The sequence below is a fragment of the Muntiacus reevesi genome, chromosome 5 (assembly GCF_963930625.1).
Source record: "Muntiacus reevesi chromosome 5, mMunRee1.1, whole genome shotgun sequence".
Lineage (NCBI taxonomy): Eukaryota > Metazoa > Chordata > Mammalia > Artiodactyla > Cervidae > Muntiacus > Muntiacus reevesi.
In genome coordinates, this window is record NC_089253.1 from 23,622,059 (window position 1) to 23,646,472 (window position 24,414).

A 24,414-nucleotide genomic window follows, 5' to 3' on the forward strand; every position below is an offset into this window, starting at 1 on the left:
AGCTGCTAACATCTGAATACCTACTACATGTCAGGTCAGGCAATACGCCAAAGAGACAGAGGTGTGTATTTTACTTACAACTTATTTACCTTGCTCATAACCATTAGTGACTCCTTGTCATCATTACTTTCATTTTTACAATGAAACAGCTGAGGTTTCAAAGAGGTTATATATCTAGTCGAAGTTCAAACAATGGGGAAGGGGCAGAGCAAGGACTCAACACTGTCCAACTGAAACTTTTCATGTATGTGCTTAGTTGCTCAGTCATGTGTGACTCTTTGCAACCCCATGGACTGTAGCCTGCAAGGCTCCTCTGTCCATGGGATTCTCCCGGCAAGAATACTGGAGTGGGTTGCCGTGCCCTCCTCCAGGGGATCTTCCCAACCCAGGGATCAAACCCAGGTCTCTGTACTACAGGCAGTTTCTTAACCTCTGAGCCATGAGGGAAGCCTGAAACTTTGCATGCTTAACCACAACACTACACTCTACACTATGCAATAAAATCTTAAACATTTTACACAATTGTATTTATTTAAATGTTATACAAATCAGAAAAGATCAACAGTAATCGATTTCAAGAATAAAATATACGCATCAGTGAGAGGACCATTGAAGGATCATTACCAAGAATCTAATGTAAGCATGATAAAAGTTGGTTAGAGAGTAGAACTTTAATGTTCTCCCTCCAAAAAAGAAATGGTAATTACTGGGTTAGCCAAGAAGTTCATTTGGGGTTTTCTGTAAGATGTGAGGGAAAACTGGAACAAACTTTTGGGCCAACCCAATATTTCATGTGACATAGTGGAGGTGTTAACTAACACTATGGTGGTAGCTATTATGTTAATACATTGATGTATCAAAGAAATACATTTATAATATATTTTCATTAAACTCACATAATGTTATGTGTCAATTATATCTCAATAACCCTGGGGCGGGGGGAAGAATTGCTGAGAAGCCTGCTATTAAAATTATTTTGGGAAATTATTCCTAAGTTTCAAATGTAACATGTAACATGCAACACACAAAATGCAACATGTAACATACGTTGGTTAAGTACACAACTAACAAAATCTCTAAGTTGTAGTTCAAATAAAGGTCTTCTTACTAGAATATAAACCAACTGTAAAATCAACCACTGTTCAATTAGCCTAACAATTCCTCAGAGAGGACGTATTTTTAGAGAACAAAATTAAGTTTTAGGGGATAAACTAAATCCACTCTGTGTGTAGCCATTTTGGACTTCACATTTTAATTTGAGGAGGCACAGAGCTACCAGTACTGTCAAAAGGAAAACAATAACCTTTAGCTTTCCTTTAGCTGAATTGTTATCTGGTAAACAAACTACTACTAATATATTGACTTTTGTAGTACATATTCTAACATTACCCTATACATCCACGATTTCTAATTTATTATAATTAGCATATTCATAGTCATAATGGAAAAGACAGAAAACTATATAAAATAATTCTAATAAGAGGAGTGAAAAGATTGTTCATACCTCAAACATGTTTAGGTCAATTCAACTTAAAATCTTACTGTGCTGGAATGAAACTTTACTGAAAGATAAGGACCATAGGTCTGCACCAGACAGCTATTAAAGACAAGAAAATCTACTGATCATCAAATTTAAAATAATCTTAACTCAAGCCTTAAAATGCATCTACCTTATGATATCCATTGCCTGGTAAAGTATTTCAGACTGATCAACTCCAAGAACCTTCTTTGCCCCTGCTTTAGCAGCAAACATAGAGAGAATTCCAGTTCCACAACCAACATCCAAAACTACCTGGAAAAATAATAAAAGAAAAAGAATAGATGTTATTGAGAAGGTCTAATACTTTAAATCCTATTCATATATGACGATGTTTCTGGCTAGGGATAACAAAATTTAAACTTTACCAGTCAAACATGGTAATAATTTCTATTTGGGTAAACTGAACATATAATTACATTATTTTAAATTCATAACTGTTTTTGGCCAGTTTATTGCAATCATAGGCAACAATGTAAATTTAAGAAATGTTTTATATGAAATGAGCAATTCCCACAGACTTACTAGGGAAGTAGTCTGCCTTTTATCTCCTTATTGTATGTATGCTCTAATTTAGGTTCAGTAATTCTAAATTTTAACAAAAATAAGCTTTCTCAAGTTTTGAGTACCAGAAATTAACCTAAGCAGGATTGTCTAATCCAATACAGTTTAAACAATTATTTCTAATCAAGAATTTCATACGGTTCTTCCTAGAATAGTAATAATGAAATCTGCATGGTTCACAGTAAAAAAAAAATAAAAAATAAAAAAATTTACCAAGGAAACACATTAAGCAAAATACTCAGCAACAACTAAGAATAAAGAATAGAGCGTTAACACAGAATAGTAGTGCAATAAAGAAAACTCAAGCAGAGAGCAGAGCTTAGGGCAAGGGGAGAGGACACACACACTCTTTTAGAATTTTAAACAGGTCCATGAAGCACTTTTTCTACCAAGAATATTGGAATGGGTTGCCATTTCCTCCTCCAGGGGATCTTTCCAACCCAGGGATCACACCTGTGAGACGTCTCCTGCTTGGCAGGCAGATTCTTTACCACTGTACCACCTAGGAAGCCACTTTAAGAAAAACAAAACTAGAATTTACCTATCGTATTGTTCAATCTATGGGGCTTCGCTAGTGGCTCAACAGTAAACAATCTGCCAGCAATACAGGGGATGCAGGTTCTATCCCTGGTTGGGAAGATCTCCTGGAGGAGGAACTGGCAACCCACTCCAGTATTCTTGCCTGGGAAATCCCACAGACAGAGGAGCCTGGTGGGCTGAAGTCCATGGGACTGCAAAGAGTCAGACACGACTGAGCAACTGAGCATTGTTCAATCTATGTAAGTGAATCTTTGTAAATGAACTTATTTACGAAACAGAAACAGATTCACATGCTTAAAGAACAAACTTATGGCTGCCAGAGCGGGGCGAATTGGGGGGAAGAGATAGTTAGGAAGTTTGGGATGGACATGTACACACTGCTTTATTAAAATGGAAATCATTTTGAGTTTATTTTTGTGTATGGTGTTAGAAAGTGTTCTAGTTTCATTCTTTTACAAATGGTTGACCAGTTTTCCCAGCAACACTTGTTAAAGAGGTTGTCTTTTTTCCACTGTATATTCTTGCCTCCTTTGTTGAAGATAAGGTGTCCATAGGTGCGTGGATTTATCTCTGGGCTTTCAATTCTGTTCCATTCATCTATATTTCTGTCTTTGTGCCAGTACCATACTGTCTTGATGACTGTGGCTTTGTGGTAGAGTCTGAAGTCAGGCAGGTTGATTCCTCCAGTTCCATTCTTCTTTCTCAAGATTACTTTGGCTATTCGAGGTTTTTGTATTTCCATACACATTGTGAAATTATTTGTTCTAGTTCTGTGAAAAATACTGTTGATAGCTTGATAGGGATTGCATTGAATCTATAGATTGCTTTGGGTAGTATAGCCATTTTAATACAGTATACTAACGCATATATATTCAATTTAGAAAGATGGTAACGATAACCCTATATGCAAAACAGAAAGACACAGATGTACAGAACAGAATTTTGGACTCTGTGTGAGAAGGCGAGGGTGGGATGTTTTGAGAGAACAGCATCAAAACATGTATATTATCTAGGATGAAACAGATCACCAGCTCAGGCTGGAAGCATGAGACAAATGCTCCGGCCGGGTGCACTGGGAAGACCCAGAGGAATCGGGTGGAGAGGGAGGTGGGAGGGGGGATCGGGATGGGGAATACATGTAAATCCATGGCTGATTCATGTCAATGTATGACAAAAACCACTACAATATTGTATAGTAATTAGCCTCCAACTAATAAAAATAAATGAAAAAAATAAAAAATAAATAAATAAAATGGAAACCAACAAGGACTGACTGTATAGCACAGGGAACTCTGCTCAGTGAGACAGCCTGGACAGGAGAGGAGTTTGGGGGAGAATGGGTATATGTTTATGTATGGCTGAGTCCCTTTGCTGTCTACCTGAAACTATCATAATATTGTTAATTGGCTATTAATTCAGTTGCTCAGTCGTGTCCGAATCTTTGCGACCCCGTGAAGCACAGCACATCAGGCCTCCCTGGCCATCACCAACTCCCGGAGTTTACTCAAACTCCTGTCCATTGAGTCGGTGATGCCATCCAGCCATCTCATCCTCTGTCGTCCCGTTCTCCTCCTGTCCCCAATCCCTCCCAGCATCAGGGTCTTTTCCCATGAGTCAACTCTTCACATGAGGTAACCAAAGTACTGGAGTTTCAGCTTCAGCATCAGTCCTTCCAATGAACACCCAGGACTGATCTCCTTGAGCAAGGACTGGTTGGATCTCCTTGCAGTCCAAGGGACTCTCAACAGTCTTCTCCAACACCACAGTTCAAAAGCATCAATTCTTCGGCGCTCAGCTTTCTTCACAGTCCAACTCTCACATCCATACATGACCACTGGAAAAACCATAGCCTTGACCAGACGGAGCTTTGTTGGCAAAGTAATATCTCTACTTTTTAATATGTTATCTAGGTAGGTCATAACTTTCCTTCCAAGGAGTAAGCGTCTTTTAATTTCATGGCTGCAGTCACCATCCACAGCGATTTTGGAGCCCCCAAAAGTAAAGTCTGACACTGTTTCCACTGTTTCCCCATCTACTTCCCATGAAGTGATGGGAACAGACGCCATGATCTTAGTTTTCTGAATGTTGAGCTTTAAGCCAACTTTTTCACTCTCCTCTTTCACTTTCATCAAGAGGCTTTTTAGTTCCTCTTCACTTTCTGCCATAAGGGTGGTGTCACCTGCATATCTGAGGTTATTGATATTTCTCCTGGCAATCTTGATTCCAGCTTGTGCTTCTTCCAGTCCAGCGTTTCTCATGATGTACTCTGCATATGAGTTAAATAAACAGGGTGACAACATACAGCCTTGACGTACCCCTTTTCCTATTTGGAACCAGTCTGTTGTTCCATGTCCAGTTCTAACTGTTGCTTCCTGACCTGCATATAGGTTTCTCAAGAGGCAGGTCAGGAGGTCTGGTATGCCCATGTCTTTCAGAATTTTCCACAGTTTATTGTGATCCACACAGTCAAAGGTTTTGGCATAGGCAATAAAGCAGAAATAGACGTTTTTCTGGAACTCTCTTGCTTTTTTGATGATCCAGTGGATAACTGGCTATACTACAATATAAAATAAAGTTTTTTTAAAAAGGAATCTAGTACATTGTTCAACAACTACTTTTTCACTAGGTAATATATTCATTTTTCCACAAGCATAAGAGTATCAGTTTGTCTATTTTTTTTAAGTCTTAGTATTTTTATGGGGACTGAACTAAAATATAAATTTACAGAACACAGACAATTTCATTTTGTGTTTTCTATTCAGGAACATGGTAAGAATTTCAATTTGTTTTAATCATCTTTTATGTTCTTCAGGAATTTGGGATTTTTTAAAAATCTTTTTCATGTAAGTCCTGTACACTAGTTGAAGTCTGTTCCTATGCATTTTATCTTCTGCACGGTTTACTAGTATAAGGGAAGTCTGTTCCATTACACTTTTAAAATATACCAGAACTGACTCCAGAAGAGAGAGTCTAAATAGTCTTAATTTCTATTGAAGAAATAAGGTTGTCAAAAGGCTGTTACTCTGTCCCCATCCTCTCTGCCCATCTCAGAAGGCGGAGGCCGCTAAGGGAGAATGCAAATGTCCCTGACTGTAATGTTCCCTGTTTGGGTGAGTCAGCATATTTTAACATAATCACTTCACACATTAAGAAAGCTCAAAACTGTAAGATGAAATCTATAAAATACCACTGCAAAACCATTTTGTAAAGTTACAAATAAAATACACTAACCACATCATCAAGTAAATACTATAACAGAGAGCAGATATATTTATAGTATGGTTACAGTATATCAACTTGAAATATTACATGGCATAAAATGTAAAAATATATACAACACAAGAGTAAACGATGACTTCCCAGAAACTTTCATTAAAATATTTTCAAAATTAAAAATAAAAGATCAGTGTAGAATTTACCAAGTTTGACAGCACAGTGCTTTGCCAATGGTGTTTGGAAATACTGAATATCAACACTCATGCACTGTTTCTGGAAAGACAAGCTGCCAGGACTAACTCCATCCAGGGTAGAACCTTTCTGACCCAGAGAGTCCTCTGCTAGAATTTATCTTATTATTCTATTCCTACATTTATAAAAAGATTTTTAATATTTTATATTTTTACATGCATTATTTCTAATACAAAAAGTTAGAACTTACGGACAATTTACACTGAATTTTTGAGCCATTAAAATAACATTAATAAGGGATTATCTTAGAGACGACTAAGTGCAGCAGGATACATACAATGTACTCCAGCGAGCGTATGTATTCTCTTGTAAAACTACACACACACATAATGTAGATATATAGGCATATATATATAAAATCTTACTTAAATTTTTCTGAAGGAAAGAGAGCTTTAGAGAAAGAAAGTAACAGATTCAGAATCATACACTGGGTAATTTGTAAAGCTGGAACTCAAACATAGATCAAACTGCTCTTTTAAAAGTGCATACTTTAAAAAAAAAAAGGAAAAGTGCATACTTAAATTATATTTTTAGTTGCATACTAATTATTTATTACATCTAGTTCAGATTTAGGTATTTGGGCAAATAAACTAAAACCTGATAGAACCAAGAAAGAGGGAGAATGATAACAGAATACACTAATGTTATTTTATAAAACGATGAAGGAATGTATATAAAACATTTTAAATGTAGATAATAATCAAAAGCATAAAAAAGGCACCAAACTGTGAATTTTTTCAATGAACTACAAACAGAAATTAATTATGAGTGAGTGATAACAAGATTATGCCACCCAAAGTTAAATTAAATCTGAGAAACCATATGGCCTCCACAGGAGTTTTGTGAATTAAAACAATATTAAGAAAGGAATGAAGGAAAAGAAGCAGGAAGGATGTAGGGAGAGGAAAAGAAATTTTAATTTTAATCTGTTTTGTGAAAAATAAATCTCTACCATGCCCTAAACAATATATGATACAGAAGCTAGAGCTGTGATATGAAATTTGTCTACCTAATGAAGAAAAATGAAAACAAAAACAATGGTGTAAAACTTAGGAAGACATGTTATTCCATACATTTTTTTAAAAGAACTGTATCTAAATAACTTCATGAACATGTTCTGTCATGCCACACAGGACCTATACATGAAAAATAATGAGAATTAAATGTCATTAAGGAATCCCACCCTAATTATTTTCTCCTTAAAGTGTAGTGGCACAGGGTTAAGGGCACTAACCAGGACTAAAACCTTCAAGTTCTATCTTTTTAGTTGCCTATTTTAGGACAAGCCTTTAACCTATTGGTTTCAAATTCCTCATGTATTAAATGGAGATAAATACCTACCATCCCTAGTTACAGATATATTATACAGCAAAGAGACAACATGTTTGAAAATATTTTATAAATAATCAAACACTATTTAAATGCATGGTAGTATATTTTCTACATCTGTAGCCATAGTATAATACAAAGAAGAGTATCCCAAATCACATAAAATCTCTAGATTACTATTGTTAATTACAGAAAATTATATCCTGTATATGCTTTAAAGAGTTAGAAATTGATACATATTTTACATTATACTCTTGAGAAATCATAAACGCCGAGCAAACCTAGCCACACATTGATAAAAGAAAGCATGTCAGGCAAAATACCAAGGAAAACACTTCCAATTTATTAATAATCCCTCTCCTTAACTGTGGCAGATTTAATCGCTTCAGCAAGAGCAGTAAGTATAAGACAAAACAAACTTTACACATTTTCTATGGTGTGTATTTTGTCCAAAAGTGTATACGATATTTCTATAACAGTTACAAATAAAAAATTAAAAGCAGATAATGACTGTGTACAGGTCATTGATTTGTTTCATATACATAGAAATATTCATAATTACTTAATTTCCTGATCAATCTTATGATTACTAATACTTGTGTCTTTTCACTATTTTCTTACGTAATATAAGACAAAAGTCTATTCAGAGCATATTGAAAAAGAAACTATTTTTACTTAAAAAAATTCTTACTGCATTGGGATCAAAAAGTATTTACAGCATTCGTATCAAAAAGTATTAAAATATTTTACAAGATAGCTCAAAGATACTGTTTTTATAAAAACAGAAGTTCTAAAATTTTAGAACCAGAAAAATTTTTTAAAAATCATTTTATAGGACCAGATGGCTTCACAGCTGAATTCTACCAAAAATTTAGAGAAGAGCTAACACCTATCTTACTCAAACTCTTCCAGAAAATTGCAGATGAAGGTAAACTTCCAAACTCATTCTATGAGGCCACCATCACCCTAATTCCAAAACCAGACAAAGATGCCACAAAAAAAGAAAACCACAGGCCAATATCACTGATGAACACAGATGCAAAAATCCTTAACAAAATTCTAGCAAATAGAATCCAACATACTAAAAAAATCATACACCATGACCAAGTGGGCTTTATCCCAGGAATGCAAGGATTCTTTAATATCTGCAAATCAATCAATGTAATACACCACATTAACAAATTGAAAGATAAAAACCATATGATTATCTCAACAGATGCAGAGAAAGCCTTTGACAAAATTCAACACTCATTTATGATCAAAACTCTCCAGAAAGCAGGAATAGAAGGAACATACCTCAACATAATAAAAGCTATATATGACAAACCCACAGCAAGCATCACCCTCAATGGTGAAAAATTGAAAGCATTTCCCCTGAAATCAGGAACAAGACAAGGGTGCCCACTCTCACCACTACTATTCAACATAGTGTTGGAAGTTTTGGCCACAGCAATCAGAGCAGAAAAAGACGTAAAAGGAATCCAGATAGGAAAAGAAGAAGTGAAACTCTCGCTGTTTGCAGATGACATGATCCTCTACATAGAAAACCCTAAAGATTCTTCCAGAAAATTACTAGAGCTAATCAATGAATATAGTAAAGTTGCAGGATATAAAATTAGCACACAGAAATACCTTGCATTCCTATACACTAACAAAGAGAAAACAGAAAGAGAAATTAAGGAAACAATACCATTCACCATTGCAACAAAAAGAATAAAATACTTAGGAGTATACCTACCTAAAGAAACAAAAGACCTATACATAGAAAACTATAAAACACTGACGAAAGAAATCAAAGAAGACACAAACAGATGGAGAAACATACCGTGTTCATGGATTGGAAGAATCAATATTGTCAAAATGGCTATTCTACCCAAAGCAATCTATAGATTCAACGCAATCCCTATCAAGCTACCAACGGTATTTTTCACAGAACTAGAACAAATAATTTCACAATTTGTATGGAAATACAAAAAACCTCGAATAGCCAAAGTAATCTTGAGAAAGAAGAATGGAACTGGAGGAATCAACCTGCCTGACTTCAGACTCTACTACAAAGCTACAGCCATCAAGACAGTATGGTACTGGCACAAAGACAGAAATATAGATCAATGGAACAGAACTGAAAACCCAGAGATAAATCCACGCACCTATGGACACCTTATCTTTGACAAAGGAGGCAAGGATAGACAATGGAAAAAAGACAACCTCTTTAACAAGTGGTGCTGGAAAAACTGGTCAACCACTTGTAAAAGAATGAAACTAGAACACTTTCTAACACCATACACAAAAATAAACTCAAAATGGATTAAAGATCTAAATGTAAGACCAGAAACTATAAAACTCCTAGAGGAGAACATAGGCAAAACACTCTCCGACATAAATCTCAGCAAGATCCTCTATGACCCACCTCCCAGAATATTGGAAATAAAAGCAAAACTAAACAAATGGGACCTAATGAAACTTAAAAGCTTCTGTACTACAAAGGAAACTATAAGTAAGGTGAAAAGACAGCCCTCAGATTGGGAGAAAATAATAGCAAATGAAGAAATAGACAAAGGATTAATCTCAAAAATATACAAGCAACTCCTGAAGTTCAATTCCAGAAAAATAAATGACCCAATCAAAAAATGGGCCAAAGAACTAAACAGACATTTCTCCAAAGAAGACATACAGATGGCTAACAAACACATGAAAAGATGCTCAACATCACTCATTATTAGAGAAATGCAAATCAAACCCACAATGAGGTACCATTACACGCCAGTCAGGATGGCTGCTATCCAAAAGTCTACAAGCAATAAATGCTGGAGAGGGTGTGGAGAAAAGGGAACCCTCTTACACTGTTGGTGGGAATGCAAACTAGTACAGCCACTATGGAGAACAGTGTGGAGATTTCTTAAAAAACTGGAAATAGAACTGCCATATGACCCAGCAATCCCACTTCTGGGCATACACACTGAGGAAACCAGATCTGAAAGAGACACGTGCACCCCAATGTTCATCGCAGCACTGTTTATAATAGCCAGGACATGGAAGCAACCTAGATGCCCATCAGCAGACGAATGGATAAGGAAGCTGTGGTACATATACACCATGGAATATTACTCAGCCATTAAAAAGAATTCATTTGAATCAGTTCTAATGAGATGGATGAAACTGGAGCCCAGTATAGAGTGAAATAAGCCAGAAAGATAAAGAACATTACAGCATACTAACACATATATATGGAATTTAGAAAGATGGTAATGATAACCCTATATGCAAAACAGAAAAAGAGACACAGAAGTACAGAACGGACTTTAGAACTCTGTGGGAGAAGGTGAGGGTGGGATGTTTCAAAAGAACAGCATGTATATTATCTATGATGAAACAGATCACCAGCCCAGGTGGGATGCATGAGACAAGTGCTCGGGCCTGGTGCACTGGGAGGACCCAGAGGAGTCGGGTGGAGAGGGAGGTGGGAGGGGGGATTGGGATGGGGAATACGTGTAACTCTATGGCTGATTCATGTCAATGTATGACAAAACCCACTGAAAAAAAAAATAATAAAATAAAACAACAACAACAACAACAACAAAAAGTAAATGACAAAAGAAAAAAAAAATCATTTTATAGATGAGGCCCAGAGACTCACCACTGTCTAAAATTTTTAGGTGGCTGGATCCTGAGTAGCCAGGCAGAACTAGTGATTCCCAGACTAGTACATGTTTAAATTGTATACAACATATTAAGGAAAAAATAAAATAAAAACCTAGGCATAATCTAATTGTAAGTATAAAGCAAAATTTTAATAGTAACGTTATTTGCTTCAGTGGAAAGTGTTTTTTTAGATATTAAATAAACTGTTCTAGCATTTTAGGTGCAAATATAAAAGCCACTAAAAAAAGATAAGTCTTTGCTATAACAATAAATAAAAAGCAAATAAAAAGGCCAACAAAGAACTGATAAGAACTAATATTTTTAAAAATGAAATAATCTGCCTGTTGGGGAATTAACAAAACAAAGAAACAGACGCCGTCATTACCTTATAGGTAAAGTGTTGGCCGCAAGATATCAGAACCATATAAATTTCACATCTCCAACTCAGCTAAGTCACAAGTTAAACAGTGCTCTTAGGAAATAGGTATGGAAAACGAAAAGCCAGTCTCTCTCTCTCTGTATATGTTATCCCAAGCAACAAAAACTCAGGAGAACAGTCTTTTCAATATATTAAGGTTGTGGGTCACTACTGCAGTATCATGTAAGGTCCATGAAATAACCTTAGAAAAGTATCTTTTAAAATTAAGGGGAACTATGAAAACCTGATGTTACCAATATACATATTCATGAAGTAGAAAGTGTGTGTGTATGTTAGTCACTCAGTTGTGTCTGACTGTTTGCAATCCCATGGACTATATAGCCCACCAGGCTCCTTTGTCCATGGGGTTCTCCAGGCAAGAATGCTGGAGTGGGTGGCCATGCCCTTCTTCAGGGGATCTTCCAGACCCTGGGATTGAACCCAGGTCTCCCTCACTGCAGGCAGACACTTTACCATAAGGAAGTCCCTGAAGTAGAAAGAGAGGGGGAAAATTCCCAAGCAAAGGTATGTGAGTGGCAGAGAGAATCATATACACTTGACTGAATTCTGGACTAACTTCCAGTAAGGTGGAACAAATAGAAAACCTGAACTCTTAGGTAACGTGCCAATGTAGAGAAGGAGGCAAACAGAAAGTGAAGAAAAAATGGAAAAATTCACAAGGGAGGAAAAAATATTTGACACAAATTTCACACACATACTCATACACACCATGAAAGAGCATCTTTGAAATAACCAGAGGCAGTATAAACACTAATTGTAAAATATAAAGTATCTCATAAAATGGTCTCAAAAAAAAGGACATAAAATAAAGTCTACCTTAAAATATTTGACCCTACTTACCAAATGAGTTTTTAAATTAAGTTTTAACTAATTAATGTGAACTAAAATAATTAAATGCTTTGATATGGGGTTTATCTTGTACATTTGAAATTTATAAGAATCACAGTAAATCAAAAACATGGTTTAAGCAAAACTTACATGACTGAGCAAAGTTTAAGTTAAATCACTATAATGAATTTCAATTTAAAAAAAAATGTACTGAATGACACCAATCAGCATTTCTGTTTATCAGTATTCTGCACCACAGATCAGCATCATAAAAGTCTTCCATGAAATAAAGCCAGTATACATGAAATCGGGCTTCCCTAGTAGCTCGGCTGGTAAAGAATACACCTGCAAGGCAGGAGACCCCGGTTCGATTCCTGGGACAGGAAGATCTCCTTGAGAAGGGATAGGCTACCTACTCCAGTCTTCTTGGGCTTTCCTGGTGGCTCAGACGGTAAAGAATCCGCCTGCAATGCGTGAGATCAGGGTTTAATCCAAGGGTTGGGAAGACCCCCCCCCTGGAGGAGGGCATGGCAAATCACTCCAGTATTCTTGCCTGGAGAATCCCTGTGGACAGAGCAGCCTGGTGGGCTATAGTCCGTGGGGTCGCAAAGAGTGGGACACGACAGAGCGACTAAGCACAGCACACACATGAAATCAACTGCTGTCACAGTGACCTAAGAGGATTTCTGCCACCCAAGATCCACATGAAACATGTCATTCTGTAGCCTATGCTACCCACCTTGTCTTTGAAGATATGTGGGTTTTGGTATATAAAATCTCGGTAACTTTCTGTTCGTACTTTGTCCTAGGGCAAAGAAAGGAAAACATTACATTAGACTTACAAATAAAATTTTTTAAGAAGATATCCGCTAATTATCACATACGTTTCTATAGCGACTTTTTGCCTGGAAACCCACGTTTAATCTTTTTTTGCTAGAAGAAAATAACAGCAACTTCCCTGCTGGTCCAGTGGCTAAGACTCCAAGCTCTCAATGCAGGGGGCTCAGGTTTTATCCCTGGTGGGGGAACTAGATCCCATAAACCACAACTAAAGATCCCATGGGCTGAAACTAACACCCAGCATAGCCAAATAAATATTTTTTCAAAAAGAAAATAAGAATAGTAACAGCAACAACACACAAAGAAAACATTTAATAACATCACTGAAAGTAAAATAAGACCTAAGTTCTTAAAAATGTACATATTTTTGTCTTGACATGCACCATCACTGTAAGACTTCAAGTGATAACTAATACTAATGGGCCGGATTCCCTGTAGTAGAACTAGGTTAAAATGAAAGGAAAAAGACAAGACAGACAGATGTGAAAATTACAGTTACATAATGAAAAATGAAGCTAAACTGAGTACAGTTTTCTAAGAAAGTCATCGATCAGCATCTACATGATTTATAATCCTGTTTTGGCTTCTAGAACTGTCTGTAGCAGGAAATGATGTTTAAAAGCCTATAAGCCTAAAAGTAAATCATTTGAGCCACACAGCCCACATTATGAGACTTCTCCACTCCAGAATCTCACATGACCCATGCCCCAGGCAGGCACTGAACGTTAACATTTATGCTGGTTCCTGAACAGTGCCAGTTCCCTTTTAAATCACCTCAGCTGAGACATGTACTGACAGCAAATTAAGCAGTAAGGGCACAGTTGCTAAGGGAATAAAACAAGTCTGATAAAAATATCTCAAACCGGGAATTTTAAACTTCACACTTGGTAAAAAGTAGTTAACACCAAACACTACAACATTTATACCATTCACATCCCTGACAAAACCATGTTCATGCCAATATTCGAATTAAAAAAAAAAAAAAAGATACATATATATATAAAGGAAGTCGTAAATTAAAAGTTGTTTTACTTAATTAGTGGATCTAAAAAGGGGGGATTCCATAATTAATTCCATGTTTTCTGATGGAATTAGTTTTAACTGCTTTACAAACAAAATTTTAAATCAGGTTTATTAAATTTCTGTGTTTTAAGAATTATTAGAATCTAATAGTCAAATGAATTTAAACATACTATTAAGTAAAAAATCTATAAATAAAATACCATTTCATACATTCTTATTATTTTTATACTCTTCTTACACTATTACCAGTGATTTTTGCTGACACAACAAAACCCACAATGGGTGATCATCAGTCAAGAAGGCAGTCACTCAGAAAGCTCTCACCAAGCACACGGCTCTAACTTAACCACTAGCACCCCAACTCCCGTCCTAAGTCCATGCACTGCTGCTCAGCTCCACTGTAAACCTTCATCCGGCTCTTCCTACACATTCATCTGCTTCCACTCATATGCTCACCCTGGTGCAATGAAATTCAAAGTATACTAAACACAGTGCTTTGGACATAGCAGAGGTTTGATTTAATAAACGAATTTTTGAGAGGAAAATCCACTAAATGTGAAAATCCAACAAATTAAAGACAAGCCCTCAAACCATTTATAAAAATTTATTCTAACAAAAAACTAAAACTGTTCAATATAAAATAAAGTAATAAACAAAAATAAAATAATCTTTTGCACTCACCTATTAAAACTAAGAAACACAAAAGAATGAGAGGTTCTTTTGCTTCTCAATATTAAGCAGCAAAATAATCTTTTAAGACTAGTACATGGTGTCATGGAATTATTCCTACAAATATTTTAAAAATTTAAGTGTGAGACTAAAGACAACAGAAAAATTATAAGCTATAAATTTTACTGATATAAATAACAGCATGTTTTAAAATACAGGCTCATGAAGGTGGACAGAATGCCTGAGTCAGCTACAAATACAATAAGGAAAATGAAGAAAAATTATTTAATGGTACCAATAATCTGGATAAATATTCACCAGGATAAACAATGTTTTTCTTGGGGGGGGGGGGGAAACAGAGTGTGATACATGTCAGATTTAAAACACTAGCAACAACTCCTTTCAGAAAGATACAGTGGCGAAGGATTTTGAAAGTTCATGTCATCTATTCTGCTATCAATTACATCTCTGGAATTCCAAGTTACCTTCATCTTGATTCTGGAAAATAAGATTACAAACTATCCTTACTTATAAACATTAAATAAGGCATATCCAAAATAGTGTCATTAAAATACTGTATCTGAGACTAAGCAACAAAAAATCCAAATAATATTTTTATAAAAGCAAGGCCAATTCTAAGCATAAAAATAAATCCTGTATGTATGGCTTCTCAATTTTAAATGATTTGTAAAGATCATGTGATACTCTGATAGTAGCACAACCTTGAACAAATTATATGTGCTAAAAATTGTTTTGATAGGAAACAGAAGAAATATTGCGTGACATAAGGCACATTTCATATCTGTCCACAGTATGTAACTTAGCAAAATATAAAATGGACAAATAGTCTTTCTGAATAAACTATATCCATATTTCCTATGATCCAAGGAGAGGTGGTTACACTGTATATCAGCTAAGGGAAATTAAGGCATGGCAAATTATATTAATAAGATTTCTTAAGTGATTCCAGATCTAAAAGTGAAAAGATGGCACTGGTAACTTTCAGCTGGAACTTCTTAATGTACATCAAAAGGACTTAAAGATAGTCCATCAGGTATGAAGATCCTCTAGTTACTGAAATATAGCTACAAGGGTCCAGGAGAGAGATTTGGAAATAAATCCAAACTGGATTCCCAGACGACTGAACCGAGAGCACTCAGATGTACTATCTTCTAGGCGTCTCAGTAACTTACCAGTCTAAAAATCCCAATACAATTTCCCTATCAAAAGCATTAAAGGTTCATGGCATTGAAACCGATGGGGTGATTTAAAATGACAAACACGGGCTAAGAAAAACTCCTTTAAAGAAAATATTCTAGACACAGTAAAACTAATTTTAAAGAGGAAAACAGTGTATATCCTTTCTTTTAAATAAATTCATCCTGGACTTAAAATAATTTATTACTTATAACTGTTATTTGCAATCCTATGCAACTACCCAAGTAACAAAAAGCACAACCAACCATGACAAGTCAGTAGTAAAGAAATGACATGACATTGCTTTAAAAGACTCCAAATAATTACAATTACTATTAATCAGCAAACCTCCAACTCTGCAATCCTGCAAAACTGACTCAACAAAATATATACATGTTATTAAATATCCCTGGTTATTTTAAATAGGTATGTTTCAAGGAACACAGTCTTCAGGCTTCCATAAAATAAATCAATCTTCTGAGGAAGGATTCAAAGGGGATTTTTCTTTTGTTGGTTTTAAAAAGAAAAAAAAAAGGTAGTGACAACTAAAATTCACAGAGATAAACACCTAAATTTTTCAATAATTTTTAAACTCCAACATTTTAGATATTTTCACTTTTACTAAATTAAAAAATTACACTTTGCTATTTTATAATCTATAATAGATGATGAAATGTATCTATTATACCAGGTACAGCTAGAAATCTACTTATAGTTTATATAAACATTACCATTATAAAAATTAAAACCAACCAAATTCAAGTATCTGATCTGATTTAGGAAATTCTATCATTGATTTCAAATGTAAAAAAGTTATACTATAACTGTGAGAATTATTTACAACTAACTTTGTACCAAAGAATTATTCTTTGCCCAAACTAATGACAGTACTGCTAATTAAAACACTAATTTCCCCTTCACACTTTAAAAGGCAAGCATATAATTTATTTTTTCCTATTTAAAAGTTGCTCTTGAGAAGCCTAAAATCATTAGGAATTTTTCCCATTTTTCTATTTTAAGCAAAAGTAATCTCATAAAGATTAATAATGATCTTAAGTAAAATTTATAGTAATTCTGATGCTTCTATAATCTTTTCAACGTAAGATGAGCTATCAAGTACCAAAAAGATCTAAAAAGCAGCTCTCAAAAAAAAAAGAAAAAGGCAATTCTACCACAGCATGTGTGTTGAGAACCAGTTTCACTCTATGTTTCCTTCAGCATGGAGTTGGCACATCTGTGCTCTTTTCTAACCTTGAGCATTTCTTCGTGTATCCCATAATGCCCGTAGGAGCTGAAATAAACACCGTCCTCATCCTCCGGGAGGTCTGCATTGGCAGTGGTAGATGACGGGCAGGCTCTGACATCTGCGTTCATCACAAAATCCTGAGCAAATTGTCTGTAATCAATTTGAAATACACCCTTGAGACAAGTTTATTGGACCATGAAAAAAGGAAAGGCTAGAGGCTGAGGGAGAGGTAGAAGGGGAGTGTGGAGTGTGATGAGCCTCTAAATCACGCTCTATCTTAAGCAACGAAAAGCTCCCCCTGCTGGATTTTAAGCAACGGGCATATTCAAACCCAGTTGGAAGCATTCCTTCTGCAAAGCACAAAAGCATAGCCAACTGCAAATTATGGCTGTTGATACCTTTCGACCGAACAAAATAAGCATACTATGACTCTATTCACTTTATTATTTCTACTATTCCAAAACCTTATTATATCATGGAAGGGTTATATGGGCAGAAAGCAGATACAAACTGGAAATTATTTACACACACCAACACCATCCACTCAGGCTCTAAAACTCAGTTCCCCCTCTGATCACAACACATCAGGAACCTATAAGGTATATATGGGAAAGAAGTGTAAAGAGACAGATAAAAGAGTTCTTGGTTACTAGGTTATTCAACATAAAATATCAGAAAAAGGGAAGGGAAACTACAATCCGCTTGACTATTTTTCCTGCTGGACATTCTGGCAAACCATTAAATGGGTACTCAGGCAGTAGCAACCAACTTACAAATCTAACAGGTTAAGCTGGAGGTATATATACCTCCAGAATCTCAGACTCTTATCTATTCAAGGCCTCCTGAATCAGAATCTGTAGTCTATTGCATTACCCAGGTGATCTGTATACATGTAAAATTCTGACAAGTACTAAGCCAGCAGAATGCTAATTTACGCACTGTAGAAAACCATTTTATGGAGCTAGTTTTCTGATTACATACTTCACCATAATTATCATTTGATTCTTTAAAAATAAATATTTCAACTGTGTATTTCCCAAAATCTAAAATGTATTAATCCCTATACTTTAAAAAGCCTAGGAGAAGAAAAGGCAAGTGGAGAAAGCTATTAGAAAGAAGGTAATTTAAAAGAAGGTAGTATTAAGTAACAAACGCACTCAAGAGGAAAACACTCTTGAGAACAATTACCATTAATATAAAAGTAATTATATAGAAGTATATGAGAATAGAATTTTATGTTAATCAGTTGTAGCCACAATATACAAAAATACTGCATATCCTCAATATTACTAAAATTAAATATCTACACTGTGCTTTCTAGTGAATGAAATATTTTACTGTATTTCACCTTGAACTGTATTATTTGAGGGATCTAAATCATTAATTTTCTGTAAGATTGATAAATTACTTCATTTTTTGCAGGTCCTCACGTGCTCCAGCCAATGCAACTTCAGCAGATAGTGCCCTGGCTTCCATGTGCTTCAATTTTTCAACCAGAGATGCATTTTCACTGAGCCCATTGGGATAGGAGAATGGGGCTGACACCGGCTCATAAAGATCTTCTACGTCTAAAAAGTAAACGGACATCATTTTCAGGCTGTCTTATAACAACGAAGCAGGTACACATATGTTACAAGTAAACATATACTAAGTGCCTATTACACAGCCAACTGAGAATAATTAGGACAAGTACGTTTAACTATTTAATATCCAAATTGTTTTGGGTTTATAAAGAACATGCTGTTAGTTTAGTTGGCTAAACTGAACTCATAAACAGTAATTGCACTGAATCAAACCCAGGACAAAGGAAAAAAGTAGAAGGGAAAAAAATGCTAGTATTTATTGATCGGGTATCTTTCAAATTCATGTATTACATCTCATTTCATCTTCAAAACAAACCTAAAATATAAACATTTATCCCTGTTTTAAAACAGGGGAAAAATAAATTTCAGAGAAATTGACTGGCCCAAACTCACATAGTTGTTTAATGAGGGAACTTTGATTCAAACTCTTGCCTGCCTTTCTAGCCCATGCTCCTGCCATCACTAGAGGGCCACCTCTAGTCTCTGGGTCTTTACCTGTAGAAAAACAAGTATTACATCTGGATATTCCTTAAGGACAACATGGAGGTAAGGAATTCTGTACATTCACTGAGTTTTTCATCTTGGGTAAGGGGGTATGCAATCTATACACTGTCTCAGTGCTGATATTGTTAAATATCCTAATTCCTAATATTATTAAAAATTGATTTAAATGTAGTTTCACTGTATGTAAATTAGTAACTTCTGCTACAGAAGTTAATATATGTAAATCATTAATTCTGCAAACAGAAATTAATATGCGGAGCTAGTGAGTTGTACAAAACTGCAATGTCCATTGACCAGTCTAATTAACTTTCACATCAACCTAAAGCAATAAAAACAATGCAGGTATTATACCGTCTCCTCAGAGCAGCACTGAGGGAAGCAGGACTTTTTCCCCCCCATTCAGTCTTTACTTGCAACAATTCTTTAGAATTGGGACAAAATACTAATTTTTTCACAATAATATTATATAAAGACTAACGCCTAAATTGAACTTGTTATAAAAGCAGTGCAGGATAATCAGTCTAGCAGAACACGGACTCTTTGCTTTAAAAAACTATAGATTCATCTACTATTTAATTCACCCAAAATTAACAACAGCAACAAAATACTGCCAAACTGTTAAAGGATGGTGGTACCATTTCTCTACTTCCTACTACAACTCGCTTCGTGTATCTTGTCTTCAAAATTCTTTGAATTGTTTGCAAAGCACCTTGTTAAAGAACTGAACAAAGAAATTCGCTTGTTTCAGCTAGTTTCTCTGTTTTGCTTTCTGCTGCAATAAGTTAGTCAGAATAAAAACTTTATTAATAATACAGTTGTCCCTTGGTATCTGCAGGGGCTCTATTTCAGGATCTCCCTCAGATACCAAAACCCACAGATGCTCAAGTCCCTGTATAAAATGGCAATTTACACTCAGCATTTTAAATCATCTCTAGATTCCTTATAGTAACTAGTACAATATAAATGCTATACAAATAGTTGTAAATACAATGTAAGTAGTTGCCACTGAGCAGCAAATTCAAAATTTTTTTTTTCTGGAATTTTTTTCCTGAATATTTTTGCTCCAAAGTTGGTTGAATCCAAAGAGGCAGAACTCCTGGATACAGTAGGCCAGTTGCACACAGATAATTACATATTAAAGGTTAAGTGTATAGCTTTGAAAATGAGAAAGGATTCAGTAAACATTAACATTCGTATCTATAGTATATCAAAACAGTCTAATTCAAAGTCCTAAACCACACTCTGGAAGAAGTGCCACATCTACATTCTGTCTCAGGAAGTTCAAATCACCTGGACACTCCATCTTGACAGCTGGAAACTACCACAAAAGACAGTCAGTTTATCAGGGAAGACCTAACAATTATAAATGAGAATAAATCTCACAAGAGAGTTTCAAAATACATGAAGCAAAAGCTGACAGAATTAATGGTAAAAGCAGAAAATCCTCTAATCACAGTCAGGGATTCAGATACACTTCAATCAACAATTGATAGCGGCAGATTTTTAAAACTCCAAAAAGACATAAAAGATCTGAAGAAAAATACTAGCACTGTGATCCATTTATACAAAAATGTGCCCAATAACTGTATCTTGACACTTGTGAAGAATACTCATCAGAAATTCTGTAGAATGTCCCTCAACCTGGGGTTGTCTGATGATTTTTTCATTATTGGAATGAGGTTATACACTTTTGGCAAGGACAACAGAGAAACAATGCTGTCTCCTCAGAGTATCACACAAAGGGGCTCATGATGTCAATATGCTTATTACTGGTGATGCTAACCTTGATCACTCAGTTGTGGTGGGGTCTGCTTGGTTTTTCCACAAAAGTTAACATCTCCTTTGTAACAGATTTCTTGGGGGAGATACTTTGAACTATGCAAATCCTATTGCACCCACCTAAGTTTTCACTACTAATCTTAGCATCCATGTGTGGCTCTTCTTGGCAAATTACTACTGCAGTCATTGCCTAATGCTGATTTTTTGTCTCTCTTCTCCAACATTTATTAATAGAAATTCTATGCTAAAGTGGAGCTAATTCTTCCCCATTTATTTGATTATTCATGTCAGTATGAATTCATGGACATTTATATTATCCTAAGGGTTAAAACTCAACACTGTCATTTTCTGTGTCAATCAAATTCTTCCAGTTTTGTCCATTAGGAGCTCCTTCAGGTTGGTTTCCTGTGTTCTTTAGGTAAGTCTCCTCTTTTCACTTTTTGTTAAGTACTTCCTTACTTTCTGGAACAGAATGTCCCAGGTTTATCTTGTATTTTCCCTTTTTCCCTGCCTTATCATGGAATCAATCACCTCTCTCAGGACCCTTGGCACCTTATATTAATAAAGGATTGTAAATCAAGGTTTGGACACGAGGGATGCTCATACTGACATTTTTCTAGGCCCTTCAGCAGAGCTAGACAATATATAAATACGTATTATACTAACCCACACACATCTATACTTCTCTGTCTATATGCACACACATCTGTATTTCTGTATCTGTCTACATAAGAAATACTGTGAATTTGGACTTCTGATTCTAATCTATCATCACAAGATTCATTTCATCCTTCAATTCAACCTCCTTCTCCAACAATGAAAAACCTGGCTCTTATCCATATTAACTTACTTCTTCCATTCTGGCATATGTGAAAAGTGTCAGAATTGTTAATCCATACCCTCCAAGAAGGGCATCCCATGTGGCCAGTGGTAATGAATCTGGGCGCCAATGCAGGAGATACGGGTTCAATCCCTAGGCTGGGAAGATCCCCTGGAGAAGGAAATTGCAACCCACTCCAGTATTCTTTCCTGGAAAATCCCATGGAGAGAGGAGCCTGACAGACTACAGACCATGGGGGCGCAAAGAGTTGGACATGACAGAGCAACTGAGTACACACACATTCACACACACACACACAGAGCACCCCCACACAACAAATTCCTTTTCTTACTGGATTATAGCACTGATGCAGTTCTTTTTCTCTGTAGCCTCAGCACAACATCCAGTCACGGTCTCCTGGAGTTCGCCCCCCGCCCCCCCTGCAGCAGGGTTACATTATTCCTTTGTATCACGGTTTAGTCCATCTGTTAGTGCTTGCATTCCACCTCACACACCACCACCCTCATACCCATTCAGCCTCATCACTGCTGGTTTCTTTAATGATGAGAAGGCTATAAAACCTGACTACGATCCTGAGGTCAGAGCTGCACAAAGACCCACACAGTGACGGCGTCACCCCTCACCTGTCACCACAGCCTCTGCTCTCTGCTTCCATGTCTGTCCCACAAATCCAAGCAGCCAATCTCAGTTTCCAGTTTATCCTTCCTGCATTTCATTCGCAAAAGTGACCAGACACATAAGCATTTTCTCAAATCTCTCCTACACGAAGAGCATCATACTAGATACTCTTGAGTTTTGCCTTTCTCATTTGACACTACATCTTGGGACTCCCCTAGCAGTCCAATGATTAACACTCTGTGCTTCCAATGCAGGGGGTGCAGGTTTGATCCCTGTTCAGGGAACTAGGATCCCACATGACACAGAGAGCAACCAAAAAATTACAAAACAGAAATGAAAACAACAAAAAAAGACAGCTGTCCTGGACAGCATTCTGCACCAGCTCCGCTCACGCTAAAACAGGATTACTACTGCGTGGTATGGGCGTGCCAGTATGTTCAACCACTCTCCCATTTGTGGACAGTCAGGCTGTTCTCAACATCGTGGAATTACAATGCTGCAATGAAGAACCATGTTTTCTATGTATTTTCAGAGCGTTGGAGGTGTATCTTCAAGACCAATTCTTATGAGAGAAACTGCTCAGTTTAAAAGTTCATGTCCAGGTTTGTGAGGTACTGCCAAATCTGATTCTACTAGCAGTGTATGAGAGTGCCTATCTCTCCATGGCCTGGTCAAAAGACGGCGCTATAAAAATCTTTACCAGTCTAGGAAGTGAGAAATGGTAACTTGCTGTTGGGTTATTTTTATACCTTTTTTTGGACTACAGTCCAACCACGTATCTTTCTCCATTGTTCCATCAATTGTTTGATCCTCTGTCCCTTAATTTTTAAGAAGTCTTTTATATGAAATGGATATTAACCCCTTGTGGAATATGTTTCAAATTCTATACCATACTTAAAAAAAAATTGACTAAACTCCATTTTATTCACTCAGATTTCATTAGTTTTCCCCTAATGTCCCCTTTCTGTTCCAAAATTTCACCCAGAATACTACATGTGTTTAGCTTAAACCCTTCTTGGCTATGACAGTTTTTCAGGCTTTCCTTGTTTTTAACAACATGGACAGTTTTCAGGAGTATTGGCCAGACACTCTGTACAATGTCCCTCACTTTGTGTCTGTCCGATGGCTTTTCATGGTTATACTGAGGTTACTGGTCTGGAGGGAAGACCACTGAAGTAAAGTGTTATTTTGATCACATCATACAAAGGCTCATACTATCAACATGACTTATTACTGACGATGCTAACCTTGATTACCTGGCTATGGTAGTGTCTGCCAGGTTTCTTCATCGTATAGTTACTGCTCCCCTCTTACACTATACATTCATCGCTTATTTTCTTAGTCATCTTTTTAAATTTAGTCATCTTTATATCCTCAAAAGCCAAAATACAAAGCAAACGCTCAATAAATATTTACTGAAGGGCAGTGGAGGTGAAAAGGTCGGTCATCAAGCCAAGAGGCAGGGGAATGAAGACCTTCCCTTCCATCTCTCTCCACCAACGGCCAGGAGCACAGATCCTTTGTGAGGCTTTTTTATTTTGGCTGCAGGATCTTAGTTTTCCAACCAGGGACTGAACCTGTGCCCCTTGCAGGGGAAGCATGGAGTCCTAACAAGGGCCCACCAGGGAAGCCCACAGATCCTTTGAGAGATGCAAACAGTACACTAATGAGCATACCCAGTTCAAGGTCCACTTCCTTCCCTAGGCCTTTTTTTTTTTCTTTCTTCTTTTTTCTTTTTTTCTTCCTTCCCTAGGCCTTTTAACTGTT

General features: G+C 36.3%; 1 protein-coding gene across 2 annotated transcripts in view; it reads right to left on the reverse strand.

Moving 5' to 3' along the window:
• Positions 1-24,414, reverse strand: part of PRMT3 (protein arginine methyltransferase 3) — a 124,188-nt gene that overhangs the window by 93,713 nt on the left and 6,061 nt on the right. For both annotated transcript variants that reach the window (XM_065937233.1, XM_065937234.1), the window contains exons 6-9: positions 18,731-18,890; positions 17,328-17,472; positions 13,087-13,152; positions 1,671-1,792 (exon numbers count right to left, since the gene is read on the reverse strand). In XM_065937233.1, the coding sequence (XP_065793305.1) occupies positions 1,671-1,792; positions 13,087-13,152; positions 17,328-17,472; positions 18,731-18,890 (493 nt within the window). The remainder of the gene's footprint in view (positions 1-1,670; positions 1,793-13,086; positions 13,153-17,327; positions 17,473-18,730; positions 18,891-24,414) is intronic.